We start from the raw sequence: 24,698 nt of genomic DNA on the forward strand, positions 1-24,698 counted from the left end.
TATATTATTAAGGAAGTTTTTCGATTTTTTTTTTAATTAATTATGTTGGTTGTAATACTATACTTTTGCCTTGTATTTGAAATAATTTAATAAATTAAACAATCGTTTTATTTTCAAAACATTTAAAAAAAAAAAAATTGTGAATAGTGAAAAGGGTGAAGCTGCATAAAGGTAAGTAGTATTCTAAGATCCCGGGAGAAAATGCATCCTCATCCTCAAGGGTGAAGCTGCATAAGGGTGCAATTTAGTCCTCAACCCAAATTGCACCCTTTCTATGTAAAAACAACCCAAATTGCACCCTTTCTATGTAAAAACAGTAAAAAGGTCGTAACCAGTGCACAAGGCTCCCGCTTTACGCAGGGTCTGGGAGAGGTGAATGTCGGCTAGCCTTACCCCCATTTATGGAGAGGCTGCTCCCAAGTCTCGAACCCGAGACCTACCGCTCATGGGCGAAGGCACTTGCCATCGCACCAAGTGCGACCTCTTTTTCTATGTAAAAACAGTAAAATATATTTTTTCTTTCAAAATTAGGGGAGAGTGTTGGACTAAATTTAGCTTTCAATAATTTTCTTAGAAAACAAAAGGTTCAAGGTTGAAGAAATCGGCGACCGCCAACTGGTGGTTCAGCTTCCCTCATCTATTTAACACCCCCGGCCGTTAGCGGTTGGTAGAGACCGCCACACTTGCCACCACCTTTGCCCTCCATTCAAATAAATAATTACTACTCGAAAGCAACACAGCACCAAAGCCGCAGATACCCGTAAAACGCAAGGGCAATGTCGTCATTTCGTCCAACCGGGACCATCATAAAATGCTTCCGTTTAAAATCCACGAAACAAAAATTCCATCGACCGAAAACCAGAAAGCTGAAATCGATTTGGGGATTTCACTTCAGCCTTTTGTCCTCCCTCTCTTCTCTCTTTTGCCTGAGGAGGTGTTCAAGCGCCTCTTCGGATTCGTTTGATTTTCTCTCTGGGTTTTGAATTGCCTCTCCAATGGCGTCCGAAATCTTCAACGACAAGACCGCTGTTTTCAGAAAACTGAAAGCGAAGGCAGAAAACAAGGTGGGTTTTCTTTAGTTTCATTTTCCCTTTCTTTTTTTTTTGTTGTATTTTTGGATAAAAATTATATGGGTTTTTTATTTTTGTGAAAAATTCGATATGGGTTTGTGAGATCTGATTCAGATCTGTGATTTCTTCGCTTAGATCTTTTATTTGTTTGTTTTTCTATTTATTTTTTGTGTGTATGTGGTTCAGATGTGTTTCGATTGTAATGCGAAGAACCCGACTTGGGCATCGGTTACATATGGGATCTTTCTCTGCATCGATTGCTCCGCTGTTCATCGTAGTCTCGGCGTTCACATCAGCTTTGTTAGGTATACTTCTTATAGCACTAACGGATTCATTATTCTCTCAGTCTTCGATTCTTTAAGTTTTCGGTGTTGGCTTTGAGTACATATATCGTATGTATTTATGTATAAGTATGGTGAAGGGGTTGATGCATCCTGAATTTTGGGGATCCAAGCAATTGTTTGTCTTATTAATTAAATCTTATGAATTTGGTGATACGATGGACATTTGATCGAATTGAATTGAGGGTGTGGCATAGGACAGAAGCGCACGCGATCTTGCTTTATTATAGAACCATGAACTGTTACATGCATTCTTATGAAATATGAAAAAGGAATTCAAGAAATTGCAGACATACAAACAAACAAATACCAGGGACCCGTTAGTTTTGTGTAATTCAGAATGCAGTTGTTGTCGTTCTAATTTTTTTTTGGCAGTGACATGCTTTTGTTGATTGTTACTTTCTGACTTACTTGGCCACACTGCTTTTTCGGACAATCTTTGCTCTTGTTTCTTATAGAAAGAGGAATTTTGGTTTAAAGAGGGGAGCCTTTTTACTTTTTCCCTGTATAGTTATTGTAAATTGCCGACTAGCTCTATTAATGAATGAGGCCTTAATAAGTTATAACAAAAGGTAAGCTTTATGTTTTAACCTCAAAAGCCTCCATTTAGATTTTTGATGTACTTTCTAGTCAATGGCCAATGGATTGATGGTCGCAGCTGTCCATTCGCAAATCTTGCCGAGCTTAGTGTTTTGTATTATACAATGCGGCCTCTTGTTGTTAAGACCGGAGGAATCTTCCTCTTATTTAAGGTTTTCAGAGCTTCCTCGTATTTTGTTTGTTTGGGATAAAGGCAGCCAGCCCAACAAATACAGAGGCAAATCTTCCATATTCCAAATTTAGCCGTGTTTAGAATAAAAATACAGTAGCATCATGGGTGGATCTGGTAATTTGATTTCAGATTTCATTTCAATCAAATTGTTAAAATATTATTTCCCCATTTAGTGATTCTAACTTTCTAAGGTTACAAGAAAGTTACTTTTTAATTTATATTTTGTCTTCACAATGGAAAGTACAAGTGAAAGATTGTTTATTTTTCAAAAACTTGATGTTGAATTGAATTTGAAGTCGGATATTCAAATTTAAACAACACTGTATTTGATAATGTATGATATTGAAATTCTTATGGCCAACAAATAACTGCAAAAGCAACAACGACAACAATGACAACAGTCTTACATTTGTTTTATTGGTGTAGATCTACAAATTTAGACTCGTGGACTCCTGAACAGCTGAGAACGATGAGCTTTGGAGGAAACAACCGTGCACAAGTTTTCTTTAAGCAGCATGGATGGACGGATGGAGGCAAAATTGAGGCTAAGTACACATCAAGAGCTGCCGAGTTGTATAGGCATATACTTACCAAAGAAGTTGCCAAAAGTATGGCAGAAGAGGCAGGTCTTCCATCATCACCTGTTGCATCTCAGTCAGGACAAGCATCTAATGGGCTTCCTGATGTCAAGACCCATGAAGCTCCAAAAGAGAACTCTATAGCAAGGAAAGAAACACCTGAAATCGCTGCTTCCCCGAAAGCCCCTCACACATATGTTACCAGTACTGTTAAGAAGCCTCTTGGTGGTGCTAAGAAAACTGGGAAGACCGGGGGGCTTGGTGCTCGCAAACTTACTACAAAGGTTGTGATTGCTTATTCAAAATTGGGGTAGATTATTCATCAGATGTAGTATCTTTGGATTCGGTTTCTTATTTGATTATATGTTTAACCAAAATGCCTTTATCTTAACTTTATCAAATGCAGCCAAGTGAAAGCCTGTACGATCAGAAACCTGAAGAGCCAGTTGCCCCAGTTCCAGTGCCTTCCTCAACTAACAGCACTCCAACAGCTGGATCATCCTTTGCATCTCGATTTGAGTATGTAGAAATTGTCCAAAATACTGAGACAAATCCCACTGGTGCTCATGTGATTAGCCATATTGCTCCACCAAAGTCATCAAATTTCTTTTCGGATTTTGGAATGGACAGTAGTTTCCCCAAGAGAACTAGTTCAAATACCTCAAAAGTTCAAGTAAGTTATTTATGACCTATGACTTTAACATATAAAGTAGTTTCCACGAGAACTAGTTCAAATACGTCATGACTGATGTAACTGTTTCTGTTTCCGTGTCGCTTATGATTATCATATAAAGTTCCTGACAAGCCTTCAATTGTGGATTTAACAAATGCAATTAAAAAAAAATGTTATGTGCCCAATTCTCTAGATACATGTTTCACTTATCAGACCAGGAGCAACAAGTTGACATGATTTAGAAGTATAAGGTTGATGAATCTAAGAGAACCATTTGGGTTAAACTTTTCCTATCATCTTTTTAAGGAAAGAGACGGGCACTATATTACTAGGGAAGAGAAAAAATTGTCAGATACAAAACTAGTCTATCGTATTCTAGCCCAACTTTTCCTATCATCTTTTTAAGGAAAGAGACGGGCACTATATTACTAGGGAAGAGAAAAAATTGTCAGATACAAAACTAGTCTATCGTATTCTAGAATTCTAATACAAAGTAAGAATTGATTGCAAGACAAATAGGCAGATTATGATGTTTAAAAAGGTGATTGAGATTATTTTGTGTGTTACTTGAGTCTTTTTAAATGGTTTGTAGATTTGTTCATCGATTCCCTTTTTATGTTGTTATTAAGCAGCAAACCATATGCCTCAAATGGTAAGGCCTTGTTTTATTACATGGTGCCTCCAGAGTAAAATTGTTATGACAGTTGGAACGTACAATCCTCCCATAATACCAAGCACTCCTGCCTGACCTGGCTCCGGCCGTATAATTTTCAGAGGTGGAAATAAAGTTTGCCTTGTGAGATTGTAGTAACTACAAACCTATTTAGGAAAATTTAGCACTTAAATATTCTTCAGAAGAATGTTTACTGCTGGTGATTTCCTCAATCTAAAATTTTTGAGTCTTATAGTGTTCACACTTTTGGATATGTTTGTAATTGGCTTTTTGCACTTGGATATTGATTGCTGGAGAGACCCATAAGAAGAGACTTGTGACATGTTAAGACTTATTTTATGTCATGTTTCAGCACACTCTGAAAACCAGCTTTCGTTTCTGTTCCTTTTCTTCTTTTGTTAAATATTCAGGTTTTATTTTTTTCAGATTCAGGAAACTGATGAAGCAAGAAAGAAATTCACAAATGCAAAATCTATCTCTTCCGCACAATTTTTTGGTGACCAGAACAGATCTGCTGATGTTGATGCTCAAGCCTCCTTGCAGAAGTTCTCGGTGTGTGTCATTACCATTATAATACCATGTTCCTGTTCATGTTCTTCTTTTGAATTATTGTATCATGTCTTTGGTTTTTTACTTTCTTGTTGAAGTCTTGTCAGGTTACCACTATCGTTCAGCTAGACCTCATATTGGCAAATTATATATATCCTAAACCATGTTTTTTCCGTTTTAATAAAATAAAATCTTAAAAAGAACCATTTCTAGTATAAACTTGTGATCTTTATATTTCACAATCAATCAACAGTACTGAGTTACTATTTTATTGACAATTGTTTTTATGTGTTATTTTCTTCAAAACATATGGTTCAATTAAAGTTCCTACAAATCTTGTACGTATTTTCTTGTTCTGGACATGAAATTTTGGGGTGCTTGAATATAAAACTTTCATGTGAAACTTTAGCATTGAAGGCCAATACCAAATTGCCAATATATTTGATATGCCGGGATAGAGAGAAATCTTAGAGAATGAATTTAGCAGTTGATAACACAATTGTCTTTCTACTTCCAGGGTTCTGCTGCCATCTCCAGTGCTGATCTATTTGGTGACAGGGGAGATCCAGCTATTGATCTTAATGCAAGCGACCTAATCAACCGACTGTCTTTTCAGGTATGTATGGCAGTGGCAGGCAATAAATTTGCCGGTCCTTTTTGTGTAATGTATGCTTATCGTCTTTTGGCCTGTGTATCACCAGAAGTTAATCTTCATTTGCTTTTCTTTTCCCATTCTTATTTTGGTTACTAATTTGGGTTTAATTGCTGTGATGCTTTCCAGGCACAACAGGATATCTCTTCCTTAAAGAATATTGCTGGAGAGACGGGGAAGAAGCTTAGCTCGTTGGCATCCAATTTAATGACGGATCTTCAGGACAGAATCCTGTGATGTTGATATGCTTTCTGTTCATTTGTTAAAGTAAGTACACCAGCCAATATCATATGTAGGGGTTGTAAAGAGAGTCGATAAAATTCTTCCAAAGACCAGTAAGACTTATCGATAAAGTTCTTCAAAAGACCAGTAAGACTTACAAAAATTTTCGGGGCTTAAGAGTGGCGGGTGTTTTATTTTGTAGCACAGGAATTATTATTGTTCTGAGATTGTGGATTATATGTGCTCGTGTTTTTGTAAAACCGCCATAACATTACTGCATTGTGCCAAGGGAGCAAGGCCTGTATTCTGTTAAAACTGTGGATTCTGTCCCTGCCCAATTTTAATTCAATCTTTTATACGTGAACTTGCAAGAAATATGTCGTTGAAGGCTAAGTTATCGAAGGGAAGATGTGTTGCTTGAATGACAGGGTTGAAGTTAAATAACTGTAATTTGGGTCAGGTCAAGTTGCTTGATGTAGTTGTGTCCTTTGTCAAGTACCTGCCTTTTCTGGAGGACGATTTTCTCACTTCCTAATATCTCTCCCCTTCCCTCCCCTCCTAGTTGAACAGTTACGATTAAGCCACGTTAACATCTTATATTGAATAACGTGTTCCTTGTAGACTCGCAGTAATTGTGGCCTCTCGAGCGAAGTGAATTGATGTGCTTTGATGGTACAATGTACAATTCGTGTTTTGGTAGTTGTTATTGGTTACATGTCCCAGTAAGGGATTATCCCCGGACCTTTGTTCAAACCCGCTCTCTTTCCCTTCTCCCCATGCCTCTACGCTTCCACCACAAACTCCATGATCAACTGCAATCCTGAGCACTTTCAAGGATTATCACCAGACAACGACAAGAAAGACAATCAATAAAAACTTTGAAATAACCCTTCGAACCAACAACATGAGTGGGAGAGGACGTCCAAGACTTACAGCAATCCTGAGCACTTTCAAGTTTCAAAGGATGTGGAGCAACATTCGAAAACACCAAATGATTCTGGATTACCAAAAATAAAGTTTACTTAAAAGTAAGATGACAACGATGAGAACTCGTTTGGAAGTGTTTTCAAAATGGCTAAAAGCATTTCTAGTGAAAATGTTTTTGGAATCAATCATTGGTAAAATGTAAATGAATCCTGAAAAAACACTTAGGGTGTGTTTGTTTGGGCTCACTAAGTTTCATTGGACTGATAGTCCAGTGTTTGTTTGGCACGGGGATTAAGTTTAATGGGATTAGCCGGTACTCGCTCCGACTAACCCCTTCGCTAAATGTTCTTGGCGAGAACCCCCAATTCTCACGGGATTGCTAAGCCCGTCTTCGAGAGTGTTGCTCGCTCGCTCCTCATTCTTGGTCGTCCTCCTCTCCGGTCCTCCTTGCTCGTCCTTCTCGCTCGTCCTCCTCATCTTCATCTGGTAAATTCCAAATCTGACGACCTATTTCTATGATTTTGTTTTGTAGATTGTGAAATCATTATTGGGTTCTGATTGATTTTGTTGTTTTGGGTTCGAAATTATTAATGGGTTTTGATTGATTCCTCGTATAATCCTTCTAGTTGTTATGCTTATATATACCTTCTAGTTGTTTGACTTGGGTTTTTGACGGATCGGGGTAGTGCTGGTAACCCCAACAGGAGTTCTAGCTGGCGATGCCCCTGTGGCTCTCAGTGTTGGTGTTGATGGCCACGACTTGTGTGTAGCAGGCATGGGTGATGTTCTAGGTGAAGCCTTCTTTGTAACAGAAGGCTTTGCTTTTGCTTTCTAGGATTTGCAGGTTGAGATACTTTTCCAACTGATTTTTGGGGCTTTTGCGTAGCACGTTTTTTATTAATATCATTCGCCTTTGTAGACGACATTTCAGCTTTCCTTTCATCAAGAATTCGCTGCATGGCTATAAACTGTGCTTCTTTCTCTGCTCGCTTTCTAGAATTCTCACCTCGTAGTTTTTCATCTCTCTTCTCCTTGTTGTGGTCATAAAAGGCACCTCTCTGTTCAGAAGGAAATCTTTGATTTCTGGTAGCTTGAGGCCTTGTAGATTTAACAGGCTTAACAGGTTTAGTTTCTATCATTTTCATCTCGTCATAGAAGCTATTGATTTAAACATTGTGATATATGTGATATAGAGTACGGCGAATTCTGTTCTTTCTGTTTAATTTGAACATTTTTTTTTTGCATGATATAGGAAAACTTGAAAGGGAATATGAGATGATATTGAAGAAGACCTTGCAAAGCATCTGCATACTGACTCTAAACCCAAATGCCACAACCTCGGTCATTGTTCAGGTGAGGCGATTTTATTTGTATGAAAAACATTATGTCCGAATTGTAGGCATTGTTTTGCAGAATCAAGTAGTAGATCACTTTAAGGACATGTTAAATTTATGAGTTTTAAAGGGCTTGTGGTGGTAAATATGGACATTGGCCCTTGTTACGTAGACAGGTAAAAGATTCCAGGAAGTGTAACTGTGGTTTGGCTTTTGAGCCTGTGCATGGAAATGCATCCGCCAATTTATAAGTTGTGTATTAAAGAGACAGGCTAGATTATGTAGTTTTTCCAATCCGTAAGATGAATAGTTATGCAAAACCAGTATACTAATTGTTGTCTCCCTAAATGCTGATTTTGTTTGAAGTTATGTCCATCTAGTAATACAGGCTCCCATCTCTTGTTTATCTTCATGTATGTAATGTGTGTACTGTGTGTGTGTACAATGGGAGTCTTCCATGTGTGTACTGTGTGTGTGTGTATGTATATAATGTGTGTAATTTGGGTGTGTGTCTGTGCGTGTGTGTGCGTGTGTGTGTGTGTGTGTGTGTGTGTGTGTGTGTGTGTGTAATCTATGTGTTTCTGTGTGTGTGTGTAATCTGTGCGTCTGTGTGTGTGTAATATGTGCGTCTGTGTGTGTGTGTACTGTCTGTGTGTGTGTAATCTGTGCATCTGTGTGTGTGTAATCTGTGCATCTGTGCATATGTATAATCATATTGCACGATAATTATTAATAAACAAAATGGTGGGAATGTGCCATTTTCTAGATTTTGGGAGCAATCTAAGGCCCTTATGAAGGAGAAATGTAATCTCTGTGTGTGTGTGTGATCTGTGCGTGTGTGTGTGTGTGTGTGTACAGTCTCTGTGTGTGTGTAATCTGTGCGTGTGTGTGTGTGTACTCTGTGCGTGCGTGCGTGTGTACTTTGTGTGTGTGTGTGTGTGTGTATATAATGTGTGTAATCTGGGGGTGTGTGTGTGTAATCTGTGCGTGACAGATCATGATTTCATCTTCATTAGTTTCTAAATGTTTGCTTCTTGTTCAATTGTTCATTCAACTCATGGCATGAATGTTTATTGTAGTTGTGATTTATTTAACATAATCTGCTGGAAATACGTAGTTGACCCGAGTGTTGAATTAATTCTTGAAGCTAATTTAGTCTTCCAAATATTTTAGTGCCTGCAGGTTGGTCAAATGAATAATAGAGATCCCCATGCAAATAAATTGTGCTTGGAAGATGCAACCAAATACATAAGACAGCAGCTGTAGGCTATGCACCAAGATGGTTGACTTGTTTTAATTTCTTTATTCTGCCTTAGCATTGGTATATTATGTAACTTGTCTATAGTAAATATATCCACAGAGGCTAGGATTGATGAAAGTTTAGTGAATGATGTTTTAAGAGTCAATCAATGGCAAAGATTGACTTGTCACAAGTATCTTCTTATGTACTTGTATTTGTTGAAGTTGCATGTATTGGGCACTATTCTTTTTCTTCTTTTGGGTGATAGAGTTTAAACCAAGCTACATTTGCAAATTAAACTCAACTATTTATAAATAGTATGTCCCAATTCTATTAGAAGGTAATAGAAACAAAACAATTTTCCTCTTTTTTTAAGATTCATAATATACATGGCAAAAATATGCTCCAATTAACTCATATCATGAGATTTGTAGCATTACTCTATTACACAATAGCAAAAATTTGTAGTCCTAGTCTAAGCAAACACAAATCTGGTGAACAGTACTGTTTTTATTATCCTGCTTCTTAGTCCGACACTGCACCAAACGCTTCACTAAGTTAGTCCAGCTTAGTCCCTGCAGCTAGTCCAGTCCGAGACAGTCCAGCGCAACAAACGCACCCTTAAAGTGCTTATTGAAAGAAGCGTCAATTATGTGTTTCTTGCAGGAAACACTTTAAGTGCTTTTAGAATCTCAAAAATATTCTTGTTGAAAACACTTTCAATCATTTTAAAAGAGCTTCGAAACGAGCCATTAGGTCATCTCCAACCAAGCTGCCAAAACATAGTCCGTTTTGACACAAAGCCCATCTCCAATGGACGGCTGGGTGAAAAAAATTTGGGACCCACCATGCCAAAATATAGCCAAATGGCCAAAGAGCTGGCCAAACATAGCTAGCTAGCTAGCCCTAAAAGTTGGGCACAGCTCTGCTGCTAGCTGATGTCATGTAGTTTTTTTTTTAATTTATTTTTTAAGATGAAATTTTAAAAAAAATATTCTAACTTTTTCCTATAAATACCTTAGCCAATTCTACATCATTTATCACACCCTTTTCTCCCTTCCATACTATCTTATCTCATTTTAATGCCTAAGTTGTTAACATGCAAGTAAAATTAAAATATTTAATAGAAACTGTTATTAGCACTCCAAAAATCTCATTTTACACTCCTCATAAGTGTATTTTTCTTTCTAATTATAGAAAGTTTGGAGCACCAAATGAGATTTTTGGAGTGCTAATAACAATTCCCTATTTAACATGAAACTTAAAACAACATTTAACGACAAGTGGCCCTCAAAATATGTCCAGAAACTTTATTTTAATATGGTTGTTTAATTCAATTAACCGATAAAATTAAAAGAAAAAACTTAAAATAATAAATTATTGAGGGGACTAAAAAATAGCCCCCTTCGGTTGGAGGTTGTATATAGATATGGTTTGCCATTGTTCATTATAAAATAATTTCTTGCAATACTATAATTTGGGCGGGGCCTAAACGTAGCCCTTTCGGTTAGAGATGACCTTAGTGTCAAAAGGCTGAGACCGATGAAGGAGAAGGAGCCCAAATAAATTCATGCTCGGCTAGAGGAGAACGAATAAGCAAAACTTTAGAAACAATGTGAAGAAGTTAAGGTTCAACCATAATTCAATTAACAATATGAAGAGTAGTCTAATTACTTATAAGCACATTCAATGTCCATTTTTTTTCTCGATGTTGAGATTCAACTGTCAACACAATGTCATTGGGGAGAACAATGCAATTAATTATGAATTATTTTTAATCTTATATAAATAATATAAAAAATTTGACACGTGCATGACAGTGTGGATTATTTGTGCAAGTTGGCGTAACATTAACTCTTAATAATTTTTTTAAAAGAATTGTTATTAGCACTAAAAAATATCATTCTACATTCTTTACAAGTTTATTTTTCTTTCTAATTATAGAAAATTTGAAATCCAAAATGAAAAATTTTAGAATACCAATAACAATTTTATTTTTCTTTTGTAAAATGTATTATATTAATTAATACAAGATGGCTGACACATCATGTGTGTGCAGGAAGGCAAAAATCCCCAACTCTCTTGCTCGTGGAAAGGCAAAAATGGTAGTTATCTCTCTCTTTGCTGCCGACTCCCCTAGGGTTGGGGTCAGCAACAACTCTAACTTTTCCTGTTCCTTCTAGCCTTATATCATTAGTCTTTATTTATCTTCTCTTATTAGCTTTGGTCCTTGTTTGGTGCCATGAGGTTTTGTCTCAATTCTATGAGCTTGTCTCAGATTTGAACTTTCTTACCGCTCGTTTACTTAGTTGTTGTTTTATAGCACAAGTCTTCACCATAAACCTCCGCCAGTTAACCTATCGGGTGTCTTTTTTCGGCAACGCATTTTAGTGTTGTATGGTTTTTAAGTGCTTTTAACACTATTTGATAGAATTATACGAGCGCTCACTCTATGGGTGGCTCACTCACCCCCATTTTTCGTTAATCCAATCATTTCGTTTGTTCGTTCTCTTGATAGAAGTAGCTTTGTGATGGAGGTGCAGTTGGCTTAATGGAAGTTGCTAGTTTCTTCACTAAATTTTAGGATTTTTAATTTTTTTTTTTAAATATTTGCGTAGTTGGAACTTTAAGAAAAGTGGTGGAGAAGTTCAAGTATTTCACTCTTTCCCACCGGCCAAATTTGGCCCCAAAATTGAGTTTTCCCTCCTTTTCCTAAACCCTAATTTTTTTTTTCAACCATTTTTTAACTCTTTCCCTCTCCTTCCCAACCGACTCTTCAAATTCCAACCCCCCCCCCCCCCCCCCCCACCCCCACAAAAAAAACAAAGAAAATCCAAAACCTCTCAAAAAATTAAAAAGCCAAATCTCCATTTCCCTCCTAATTTGTGGAGCCAAAACCTAAATTCCAATTTCACATTCAATTTTCATTTCTCTGTAAATCCAATCCCTTCATCTCTTCGAAGTCCCGAATCGAAATCTATCTCTCAGAAACCAAGCACCCAACTGGGAACCCCATCTCCTCCAGCTTCAATGGCAGAAGCCCTCGATGGGTCTCCGCCATTTTCGCAGTCTGACGCCATGGACGACCTTGCTTTGGTTTGTATGCCAGAAAAGGCAGATGGGTTTTGGCCGTCTTCAACTCTGAAACCCCTAGGCGACCAATCTTTGGATACTTCTTTACCAAACCCTAACGGGTCTTCACCAATTTTTGAACAAGTACGAGAAGAAGAAGCTGAACCTTCTCCACCGCCTTCGCCTCTCAATCTTGTTGGTAATAATTTATCAATTTATGAATTGAATTCTTCCGATTCTTCACGAGTTTCTTCTTCTTGGTATTCTCCGTGGAATTCATGGTCTTCTGCCAAGGGATCGCCGATTTCCTTTGAATCACAGTTTCATAAGGAAGAAACCAAGCCCTCTATGGTGGTATGTTATTATTTTTAATGCTTCTTTCGTTATTTTATTTTTGGTTTTTAATTTTGATTTGAGTAATCTTGGGATGTTGAGATTTGTTGTGGTTTTGGTGTTGCAGAGTGCAGGGCTTGCAAATCTAGGTAACACTTGCTTTATGAATGCGATTCTGCAATGCTTTACGCACACTGTGCCGCTCTTGGAGGGTCTTCGTTCTTCCAATCATTCGATGCCATGTGATCGTAAGACCTTAGTTTCTATTTGTAGTTTTGTCATATTATCATTTATTAATTTATCTCAATTGTTGGAAGCATTGTGAAGCTAGTTGGTTTATGAAGATTTCTTATTCAATTTTACTGATTTAAATCTGAAATTGGGAGTATTTAGGTGGTAGTGAAAGATTCTGCGTTCTTTGTGCTCTTCGTGACCACATTGATCTTTCAATAGCTTCTTCAGGAAGAGTTGTTTCGCCATGGAAACTTGTCGACAATTTGAATCGTATCCTTTCATTCATATGAATTTATATTTATGTGCAAAAACAACTTTGGCTTTTATTTGTAATATTTTGATTTTTCATTGCACCAATTTTTGTATAGTTTGTCATATTACTGTAGATTTGAAAATGAGTTTTCGCCGAGAATTTTACATTGGAATGTGATTCTTAACCCCCATGCTACTAGACATCTCATCTTACTTCCAAAGATACCAGCAAGAAGATGCCCATGAGTTCTTGCAATGTTTTTTAGATAAACTTGAGAGATCTTCTATGGGTTCTATGAAAAAGGACGAGAGTTCATCTGTGCAAGACAAAAACCTTGTGGAAAAGGTTTTTGGTGGTCGTCTCGTAAGCAAAGTACGACAAGATCTGGCTGCCATTGTTCTTCCTGTTATGGTTAAAATTTGATGGGAAACCTGGAAAATTAATCTTTAATATATATTTGTTGATTTTTATATGTATGAATTGCTTTCAGCTCCGATGTTGCAATTGCGGTCATTGTTCTGACACATATGAACCTCTGATTGATCTGAGTCTGGAGATTGAAGAAGCAGACACTCTTCCAAGGGCTTTGGAGTCCTTCACTAAGATAGAAAATATCAATGACTCGGAGACAAAGTTTACATGTGAGAAGTGCAAGGAAAAAGTGTCAGTGGAGAAGCAGCTCGTGGTTGACCAGGCCCCTCAAATTGCTGCATTTCACCTGAAGAGATTTAAGACTGACGGATCTAATGTTCAGAAGATTGAAAAACATGTAGAATTTCCTCTGGAGTTGGACTTGAAGCCCTACACCGGTGGCAGTGACATCGATGTGAGTTGTTGTTTATTAGTTTATTTACAATACTGCTGATTAGCTCATTAGCCAACTTGAGATCAGTTATGAGAAATGTAGGGTTTGCTAATACATGATAATGACCAGATGATCTTACAAAAAAGGTCTGCTGAATGTTATGTCACCAGTTAGGTATGTTTAATTGTGTGTGGTCTCTCAAGCCCTTGGGGTGGGCTCGTTTGGTTGGAAAGGTAGGGGTAATGGGTTAGGATTAGGGTACATCAAGGGTTTCAATCTCTTTTAATGTACCAAAATGAAAAAATGGATGTTGTTCTCAAATTCTAATTCCCCGTTTCTTTGCAATAGATGGAATTGAAGTACGAACTTTATGCAATTGTGGAGCATGTTGGGTTCTCATCTACTTCTGGGCATTACTTTTGCTTCATTCGGTCCTCTCCAGATACATGGCATAGGTTGGATGACTCAAGGGTAAATATTTCCTGTATAAATTCTGTAGTATTCACGGTAACTGTTTTACCTCCGCGGCTTTATAATTCTTGTGAATCCGGTGTGTGTGTGTGTGGAAGTGGTTGGGTTGCCATTCATGTCTCATTTGTTTTCGTATTAATGATTTTTTTGGCCTGAGCCTTGTGTTGGTTTTGCTATAATCTGTTAGGAACTTCTGACCTTTGTTCTTGCTGTATGTTTATACGTGGTAATTCTTTTTTAAGGTTCATTGCGCCTCTTTTGGCATAATTTCCCTTGAGGTCTTCCCTCCCACATGGATGAAATTTGATGATCTGTGGTAGTATAGTTGGATTATTTTACCCTCAACCGTTTTAAATATTCATTTTCTCGTTTAAAGGACTTATTTCTTGTGGTAATTTTTTTCGTTAGACCAAAAGAAAACAAAAATAAATATTAAAAGGTCCATTCTATTTTCTCTTTACAGGTCACTAGGGTACGAGAAGAATTTGTTCTATCACAGGAGGCATACATTCTGTTCTATGCAAGGAAGGGTACTCCATGGTTTTTGAGTGTAGTGGAAGCACTAAAGCCATGCTTGGATCCAGCTGTTATGAGTACATCACCTAAGTCAGTTCTAGAGAATGTTGAGAGCACCAATAATTTATCCCCGAGTGTGAATTATGTTGATCGTTGTGCTGCCAATGAACCCAGAGATGCTTGTGAGACGGTTACTCTTTCGTTGCATCAAGTGAGACCTAAAGAGGTTGATGTCTCTGACACTAGAGGTGAAGCTAGTGAACTTTCTGAATGGATTAATGGGCCTAAGCGTGATGCTGGTTGTTCCCAGGAGACTACAGATACTGGTGCTGCCATTGATGCTTCAACTCCAGGTGGGGGAAGAAACAATTTTGATAAAACGTTGGGCAACACTGAGAATATATGTAGTACATCAACTCCTGTTGCAAATAGCTGCCACAAAAGGTCTGCTAAAGTTAATCTCCAACCTATGACGCCACCCAGATCTCCAAGCCTGGATTTGGTTTTTGAGTCTCGAGGTAAGCAAATTCAATCTGATCAGAAAAATTTATTGGCTTTTTCATGAATTTTATAAATGCAACCAACTAAATGAGTGTGAATGGAAATTTTTCAGAACCAAGTTTTCATCTTCCACGCGATCATGTGAAGTCAGCGGACAATGTGACCTGTAAAAGATCATTGAACAATGCTATTCGAAAGGATCATTTGAAGTCAGCAGACAATGCGTTGTGTAAAAGAGCGTCAAACAATGTTGTAGAAGATGCAGAGAGAACTGAAGCTGTCAGATATCTTTCAAAGAAAAGTCTGAATAAGGGCAGGGCAAGCCAACTACTAGCGGCCATGGTAGGACCTCAGAATGGAAGTTCATTGGACAAGAAAAGGAAGAGAGCGGGATCTTCGCCGTGCAAAAAGGTCAGCCGTGCTGGTGGCAGCCTTAAAAACAACCACACTATGCGTCCTGTGGCAGCTGCATTACGCTGAGTGTCAGTTTTTACGTTGCAGAGTTGCTTGGATCGATCATTTGCCTTCAAAGCTTTCTCCAGTTAGACAACAATTGTAAAGAAGGATCCGAGGAATGCCTTACAGAAGCCAACGCTTCGGCTGCAAAATTATCTTCTTATTACTTTCAAACTACCGCAACTTTCTACATGTGGTCATGTTTGATAACAAAAGAAGCAGAAGGTAAGTCTTTTGAGTGTAGCTCAAGGGGTTGCGGGTTTGTTGTCCCTGATTCAGTGTTTTATTTGTGTCTTTTTTTCTAATATTTTGATAGTTGTTTATGAACTTAACTTTTAATTTAGCAGTGTCATCTTTTCTAAAGACGAATATAACAAATAAATAAAAATTAAAGAAAAACAAATGGAGCCACAAAGTCTCCACCTACTCGATAGCCACCCACCAAACCACACACAACCTCGTCGGCGGCCATTTCCTTGCAATTTTTGTTACTACATCCGAGTCTGGGAGCACACAAAATCAACTACGAAATCCAAATCAACACACAATACTTTTGAAGGAATTGAAATCTTGGGCTTTCTTTGGTTTTTTAGGAACTGTGGCTATCCTTAAATTCTAGAAAGAACCTAGAAACCCATACAAATGAATTGTGGCTATCGTCATATTCCAGAAAAAACCGAGAAAAAAAATATGAATTGTGGCTATCCTCACTCCAGAAAACAACCCAGAAAAAATGAATTGTGGCTATCATCAAATTCCAAAAAGAACGTAGAAAAAATGAATTGTGGCTATCATCAAATTCCAAAAAGAACGAAGAAAAAATGAATTGCGGCAATCCTCAATTCCAAAATCTAGATTGATCAGATAAGGCTTTTTGCAACAACATTGCTTGTTATGGCTGCGGAGATATGGGTTAGATGATTTCAATTATTGGCCGCGAGATGCTATTGGTTTTCATTTTAGTTTTTATTTATTTTTTAATTTTTTTTATGAAAATGTTAACAATGTTAAATTGGTAATCACAAGCTGATGGTCTAGAGGTAAATGGTGGATTTCGAGGCCTCCTTCAAACTAAAAACTAGAGGTCTTGGATTCGAAACCTGCTGCTGGTGTGGAAGCTAGACTTGTCCTAGGGGAGGCTGAAATGTCTCTGTGAGTCTTCTTGACCCCCGGAAGGGGTGGATAACAGTGGCTTGCCACCGGTTGTCCCCCTTTATTTTTTTTTAATTTTTAATTTTTAAAACAATGTTAAATTGGTGTTAAGTTGAAGCACAAGTGTCACAAATTAGAAAGTACGACATGCTGAAGACACTAGTTTAAAGGGTGCATTGTATTCCAGGTGCAAAATATTGTAAAGTACCCTCGATTAGGAGATTACGGGAACGTCAAAGATAAAACTAATTTGAACGACATGGCATAATCACAATCGCTGGGTTTATATGGACGGCTAGGATTAGAAGACTAGTATAGTCTTGTAAGGAGAAAATTTGGCAGATGATCCATAAATACCAACACATTTACAACAAAAATGGTTGTTCAGTGTATTAGCCGCTGAGGCGGGTGTTGATGTTCATCTTTGATTTCGTTCAATAAATAGTTTATCTTCTTTTTTTTTAATTTTTATTTATAAAAATTGAATATCCAAAAAAAAAAAAAAAAAAAAAAAAACAAAAAACATAATCACTTCACAAATTATATAGCTTCACCACAATAAATTATATGGACATGTTTAAGGACAATGAGTTTGCCGGTGAGCTTACAACTTTCTTTCTTGTTAATAGCTAAATAATATGGCCGTGGACGCCTTAATTTAGAATTAATAGAGGTTGCAGATAAGATTTAGGAATGAGCATCTTGATAAATCTTAGGGAAAATCAAAACTTGAAATTGGATAATACTATAATCCTTTGTCATGAATGGAGATTGCCACAAATCTTTGTTTATGTCAAAATACGTACCATAACTATGCCCATTCCTTGGTTTTAAAGCCCTTAATTTTGGTTTTTCCCTTGAAAACAAAGTTTGCTTACATAGTTCTGGTTTTACCAAGCCCTTAGGTTTGGTTTTTTCCTTGAAAACAAAGTTTGATTAACTATTTAAGGAATATGAAGTTCCTGTATCTATTCCCTTTTGGGTACTCCATCTCTTTCTCCGGGCTGAGCATTTGCACAACACGCTTGGCTTCGTAAAGTTTCCAAAGTAATTAGCAGGTGATTTGTGTATATAATTTGGTTGTTTTCTTCGAAAAAGGAGGTAAGAAGCAGAAATTAATGGGCAAATCTATTCTCAGCCGGAACAGGAAAGCAATGGAGAAAGACATTATGAAGGAGTCCTCGGAGTCGATGAACACTCCGAAACATGTACTCATCGTGATGGATGGCATGAAAGAGTTCACAACAGAGCCGCTTGAATGGGTGCTCGAGAATATTGTAATCAACGCCGGTTCTACTGTCACTCTTCTTGGTGTCATGCCATGGCTTAACATTCCCCGTGAGTATATATATACATATATATTAGCTTGCTAGCATGCCTGAGTTTATTGTGCGCAAATTAGCTCTAAATGCATACAAGTTTTTAACGCAATTTCTAGCTAATTAAGTGCATGTATGCCTTTTCATTTGGAGGAGAGAATATTTCCTAGTTATGATAGAGGGATCAGTCAGGATCGCATTTTAATTAATTAGACATGCATACCGTCAGTTGATGTGTTAATTAAATTAACAGTTGATTATCATATGGAACTATATAGCTAGCTATACGTAAACTAGATTTTGCCTCTTGTGTGAGATGGAATACTTGGGTGGTGGAAATCTGCAGTCTCTTCCAAGACATGGCTGGATGTTTGGCCGGTGGGATTAGAAGAATTATCATTTTTCAAAGAGAAAAATGAGTCGAGGAGTGACATCAAATATCTAAAGCTTCAGAAAGTCGTAAACCTTTGCAGCAAATATGGGGTACGTATAACAATCAAGCCTATACGAACATACGGTGCTATCATGTTGTATCATACTGAGTCTCCGTATACATATAATTGCTTGTGTATCGCATGTTCATGCAGGTTTTTCCACAGAAGAAAGTTATAATGGGTTATCCCTCACGCTCTCTGGTTGTTGAGCAAATTGCAACCCTTCATGCGACATGGGTGGTTTTCGACAGGTATATAAGCAAGCATTAAAATCAAAGATCTCGGATTTTGTTTATATTTCTTTAGCAAGTTATTCCGCAAATACTTGTTATTAGCATTTCAAAATAATCAGCCTTTAAGTCTAGATATACTGGCATACTAAACAATTGATGCATAGTTGTATACCCTCACAAAATTATGCTGGTCCGTGTGACATTTTAATAGGATGTCTACAAATGCAGGCACCAGAAAAATGACAGAAAATTTTACGCTGGAAAACTTCCATGTAATATGGTAATGATGAATGAAGATGGGGAGGTTGACATGATTAGAGGCCGGTCGATGATAGAAACTATGGACAGTGCTCCTACTCTGCACATCCCGATATCCGACCACTTAAAGGGAATTCTTAAGAAACAAGCACAAGATCAAGACCCTGAGGAAATGGATCAAGATGGGAAGGACCTGAAATGATCACCTAGGCAGGCAGAAACTAATAGAGGATAGAGATGCAATAACTAATAACTTGGCCATGGTTTTTTTTTTATTTACTTTGTATCCACTTGAGAGTCAAGCCATCAAATTAATCACCTTTTGTTTGGAAAATGTACTTTGCCAATATATTTTTCTGGTGGAATAAGAATTTGCTATATATATATGCTTCTTGTTGGATATCATGTATACATGCTAATCTTCTAGGTTTGGGATAAGTTTCTATTGAAACAAAAAGAAGAAAACAAAATCGAATTTTTACGCAAAGCAAACTCATTGACAAAACGGGGATGAAGAAAAGGTCAACAGAAAAACAAAGTGTTATCTCTATTATCATGTATCTGTGAAAGCTTTAAAGTATCATGGTCGTAATCTAGAATTCGCATGAAAATGAATTTTGGCTTGTTGGATAATCATTTTGCTTTTTATTTTTTACTTCTTAATAAGATAAATGTACAAGGAGGAGGAAGGAGGAAAAATAAAGACCGGTGGATGAGGAGATGAGGAAGGGAGTGGAAAGACATGAAGAGAAAGTAGGAAACAAAAATTAGAAATGAAAAATTGCTTTTAATTTTGGGAACTTTAACGAAAAACTCCCGGTACTGTTCACTTTAATTAAAAACCACATTTTTACACTAAAAAGTCAATCCTGGTACTATTTACTTTACCATTTATTTTGACCTTATCTTTAAAACTTAAAGTTTTCAAGTCATTTTCATTAGTTTTCCGTTTAATTTTTAGGTTTTTGGTTTCCACTGTGTACTCTATGTACATTTTGTTTAGAGACTTAAGAGTTGTCCCTCATTGGGAAAAAAAAATCTTCTGTATAGTTTAAATAACTTTGAGCTTCTATTTCTTAATGTCAATTAATTTTATGATGAAACCTCAACTTCCTTATGTTATCAGAGAATGTTGGCTCACATGCGTCGGCATGAATTCCTTTTTCTTAAGAGATTCATAGAGAAGATTGAAGGTCATTCACTAGAGTGATAAGTTTGTGAAAACAAAATAGCGCTTCAAGATGTAAAGACCGATTTCTTTCCTCATCTCTCTTCTTTTATTTTGACATGAATCAGGCTTTAAAGATTCGTTAGTCGGATTCTTCATTTGCATGCATGAATTTTGTTTTTGATTCATCAACCAAACATAAATACTAGAGATCTTTATTAACAAGGATTAAATTGAAATTTTAACCACAATATAGATAGTAAAAATAATATGGAAGATCAATATTCCTGGTCGATTATCAATTTGATCCTCTACAGAAGTCGATCTGTTCCATTTGATACACACTCGAATAGCATGCCTTTGGCATTTTTACAGTAGTTTAATAATAACCATCTTCTTAACCCGGGAAATTTATTTTTCATAATATTTTTGGCAAAAAGAGGTTTGATCCATAGTGACTGAAGCAGTAACAAAGGTGTTTTCAAGGTGCATAGCCACCATGACCACCACCTTCACCACTCCCTGCACCACCTCCATAGCCAGCCGCCCCACTGCCATGTGCACCTCCACCACCTCCACCACCGCCAGAGCCACCACCGCCACCGCCACCAGCACCAGCACCAGCACCAGCACCACCATAGCCTCCACCAGCTCCGCTACCAGCCCCTCCACCTTTTCCATATCCAGCACCACCTGCGCCACCACCTCCACCACCACCACTACCACCACCTCCACCTCCTCCATGGCCACCACCTGCTGCTGCTCCTCCTCCAGCACCATAACCACCTCCAGAACCACCTCCTTCACCACCCCCTACTCCAGAACCTACACCTCCTCCACCACCACCACCGCTACCACCACCGCCACCTCCACCATATCCAGCCCCATGTTCTCCTCCAGCACCATACCCTGCACCTCCTCCTTCACCAGCCCCACCTCCAAACCCTGCACCTCCAGCCGCAGCACCACCGCCACCACCACTACCGCCACCACCTCCACCGCCGTGTCCTCCCCCACCAGAAGTTCCGTAGCCAGCACCACCCCCTTCTCCACTACCGCCACCATATCCCCCTCCTACAGCATCAGTAGTAGACAGGGTGTGGGCTCCAAATTCTTCAGTAGTGAAAAGAGCTCTCGTGGCAGAACAAATTCCCAAACTTAACATCACAAGGAAAGCAACGCTAGCAATCTTTTGAGGAGGAGCCATGACTGGGACTGAGAGGTGACTGCCACTCGATCGAATCCTACAAGCTTATGCTTAGAACGCAGGGGAAGGAGGGTATTTATAGGAACGTCGAACGAGATGGGGTTTCAAAACCGCGTCCACTAAGGGAGAGCGTGAACGAAAGCACATGCAAATTAAGAAGAAAGGGGATTATGTGGGCACCCACATGCTCGATTAAATTTATGATGCACCCACTCAATCTACTATAATGTCACTCACTCACTCACACACTCACTCACTTACTTAATCTTGTAGTGTGTTCACGCTGTCCTCCACATCTGTATATGCATCTGGAAGCGCGGCCGACTGTGGACTCGATCTTTCACATTATATACACTAAGAATGTTAGGTTCCATTTGGTACCTGGTCGCAGGGATTAGATTGGATAACTTAATTTTTTTTGTACCTGGTCAGGACGATTGGATTAGAATACTTATTGTGAAGTAAGAAATGAAGGCGGAGACGAAAGATTCGTCAATGTGGAGTTAGGAGAGAGAAGTAAGAAGGTGTTGATAACTTCTCTTCTCATTTTGGTACTATTGGTTGCGGGGATTGGATTGGATAACTTAAAATTTTTTGTACGTGGTCATGAAGATTGGATTGGAATATTTATATTGAAGTAAGAAATGAAAGTAGAGACAAAAGATTTTTCATTTTAGGGCTGGAAGAGATAAGTAAAAAAGGTGTTGATAACTTCTATTTTTTTTTCTTTTTGAACAAACGATATTGTTTATACTAAGGGAGTGAGGGAATTGATTAAGTCTTACAATGGGCTAGCAAATAATGTGGTTCAAATTCGTCTTTGGCAAGAATCGAACCTAACACATCTCACTTACAAATGAAGAGGAATACTACTGGACCGTAGCAATAAGTGACGTTGATAACGTATATTGAATTCATTGAATTATCCAATCCTACTTATCCTAGCTATGGGCACCAAAAACAGACCTTAATTTTTATATATCAATTTGCAATATTATATTTCATCAGACGCCTGCATTGTCATCATCTTCTTTTTACTAGCTAGCTATAGCGCAATTAGTTTGGTACCTCCAATATTATTTGTAGGTTTTAATTATTATTATTATTTTCTAAATATAATTGGCCAAAGCATTAAAGTTTTCTGCATAAACACATAAACACATGCATTTATTTGTTAACTTTTGATTATTATATTTCTTTATAATATGATAATAACTAGTAAGTGGTTAATGCAAACTCATTCTCCATTTTTATTTTTGAGGTGGAAGAGATGTCTGTTAAAAACTGAAAGCTATGGAAAGCTTTGCTCAACATGTGACGAAGGAAATTATGTGAAAAATTGCATACTATTCATTGAAATGAGTTTGACTTAAATAGAATTATAAATAACCAAATTGCAGAAAAAATAGCAACGACTATCCCATGACTAATAATCTCCTAATCAACTGGGATTCTCCTAAAGAATGGGTAAAAACAACTGACTTCCTAATAAATAAGAATTTATTTAAAATAAAAAACAACTAAAAAACTTAACACCCTCCCTTAAACTGATTTCTATGAAAATAGTTTAGGGTTTAGACACCATCATAAAAGCTTCATCATCAAGCTTGTCAGCTTCTACCATCACAAAACCTGCCAAGGTTGCCAACCTTGCTTGCTCAAGATGTTTAAATGAACACATTCCAAGCAAACCATGCAGCTTTTCAAATGCATCCAACTTGAGTGGCTTGGTCATGATATCTGCATCCTGATCTTCACTTTGATAATAAACTAAACCAATGGTCCCTTCATTTGTAAGATCATGAAGGAAGTGGTATCTCACATCTATGTGTTTGCTTCTTCCATGTAGAACTAGATTTTTAGAGAGCTTGATTGCCGAATTGTTGTCAAAATAGATTACTGTAGGTTCATGTTGCTGAAAGTGTAACTCTTCAAGAATTCTTCTCAACCATATAGCTTGACATGTAGATGTTGCTGTAGCTATAAACTTTGCTTCAGTTGTGGACAAAGTAACCAGCTGCTGCTTTCTTGATGACCATGACACAACTCCTGAACTCATCATAAAAACACTACCATAAGTACTTCTTATATCATCTAAGTCACCCGCATAATCACTATCAGTGAATCCAATAAATCTTGAAACTTCTCATTTCTTATAAAAGACTCCAAAATCAGTTGTGCCTTGTAGATAGCGAAACACCCTTTTTGCAGCTTGAAAATGAAGATTTGTTGGAAATTCCATGTACCTGCTTAGGAGACTTATTGCACATATGACATCCGGCCTAGTGGTTGTTAAGTACATCAAGCTTCTAACCATCTATTTGTAGTATTTGTAGTAGGTGCTATCCATTCTCTAGCCACCAAGATCTTTATGCAACTTCAAACCTGGTTCAATTGGATTTTTGACTGGATTGCAATTTTGATAATTAAACCTTTCCAAAATTTCTTTTGCATACTTATTTTTGTGTAATGAAAATTCCTGTTGATGAGTGCACCACTTCAATTCCAAGAAAATAATGCATCATTCCCAATTCAGTCATCTCAAATTCAACCTTCATGGAATTTTTGAACTCTTGAAACATTGTGCCATCATTCCTTGTGCAGATAAGATCATCTACATATAAACATATAATTAAAATTTTACCTCCATCCTCAGACTTGACAAACAAAGTATGCTCATGTGGACATTTATGGAATCCTACTTTAGAGAAATAGGCATCTATACAACTGTACCAAGCTTTAGACGCTTGTTTCAGTTCGTACAAAGCCTTCTTCAATTTTTAAACTTACTCCTCACTTCCTTGTTGCACATGTCCAGAAGGCTGATCAACATAAACTTGTTCCTGTAGATCCACGTTCAAGAAGGTTGATTTCACGTCTATTTGAAAAATAGGCCAAGAATTTTGTGCAGCCAATGAGACTGTAGGACGAATGGTGTCATGCTTGGCTACTGGAGCAAACACTTCCCTGTAATCAACTCCATACTGCTGTTTGTAACCCTTTGCTACTAGCCGAGCTTTGTGCTTGTCAATTTCCCCCTTCTCATCCGGCTTGGTTTTATAAATCCATTTTACACCAATAGTCTTTTGCCCTTTTGGAAGATCAGTAAGCTCCCAATTATCATTTCTTTCTATAGCTTAGATCTATGTTTCCATGGCTTTCTTCCATTTTTCTTCCTTCACTGCATCTTCGAATTTAATAGGGTCAGAGTATGCAAATAAAGCAAATTGTACAATGGTATCCTCATCAGATAAT

The 24,698-nt window shown here is 37.6% G+C and overlaps 4 protein-coding genes across 4 annotated transcripts; 3 read left to right on the forward strand and 1 right to left on the reverse strand.

The window, feature by feature from the left end:
- Positions 1-789: 789 nt before the first annotated feature.
- Positions 790-5,905, forward strand: LOC103436900 (probable ADP-ribosylation factor GTPase-activating protein AGD9). Its single transcript, XM_008375355.4, has 7 exons — positions 790-1,064; positions 1,257-1,375; positions 2,610-3,045; positions 3,168-3,434; positions 4,534-4,659; positions 5,174-5,272; positions 5,438-5,905. Exons 1-7 carry the CDS (start codon positions 996-998, stop codon positions 5,543-5,545), a joined length of 1,224 nt encoding a protein of 407 aa, XP_008373577.1. The 5' UTR covers positions 790-995; the 3' UTR covers positions 5,546-5,905.
- Positions 5,906-11,670: 5,765 nt separating this feature from the next.
- On the forward strand, positions 11,671-16,035 carry LOC103436899 (ubiquitin carboxyl-terminal hydrolase 20). Its single transcript, XM_008375354.4, has 8 exons — positions 11,671-12,457; positions 12,564-12,684; positions 12,830-12,940; positions 13,123-13,295; positions 13,414-13,749; positions 14,077-14,199; positions 14,663-15,233; positions 15,329-16,035. The coding sequence occupies exons 1-8, from the start codon at positions 12,062-12,064 to the stop codon at positions 15,694-15,696; spliced, it is 2,199 nt and encodes a 732-aa protein (XP_008373576.3). The 5' UTR covers positions 11,671-12,061; the 3' UTR covers positions 15,697-16,035.
- Positions 16,036-17,942: 1,907 nt separating this feature from the next.
- LOC103436898 (uncharacterized) lies at positions 17,943-19,450 on the forward strand. Its single transcript, XM_008375353.4, has 4 exons — positions 17,943-18,162; positions 18,490-18,626; positions 18,731-18,828; positions 19,039-19,450. The coding sequence occupies exons 1-4, from the start codon at positions 17,943-17,945 to the stop codon at positions 19,268-19,270; spliced, it is 687 nt and encodes a 228-aa protein (XP_008373575.2). The 3' UTR covers positions 19,271-19,450.
- Positions 19,451-20,431: 981 nt separating this feature from the next.
- LOC103437010 (glycine-rich cell wall structural protein 1.0-like) lies at positions 20,432-21,559 on the reverse strand. The gene has a single exon (XM_008375476.4). The coding sequence runs from the start codon at positions 21,441-21,443 to the stop codon at positions 20,718-20,720; it is 726 nt and encodes a 241-aa protein (XP_008373698.2). The 5' UTR covers positions 21,444-21,559; the 3' UTR covers positions 20,432-20,717.
- Between the last annotated feature and the right edge of the window lie 3,139 nt (positions 21,560-24,698).

Source organism: Malus domestica, chromosome 06 (assembly GCF_042453785.1).
Source record: "Malus domestica chromosome 06, GDT2T_hap1".
Lineage (NCBI taxonomy): Eukaryota > Viridiplantae > Streptophyta > Magnoliopsida > Rosales > Rosaceae > Malus > Malus domestica.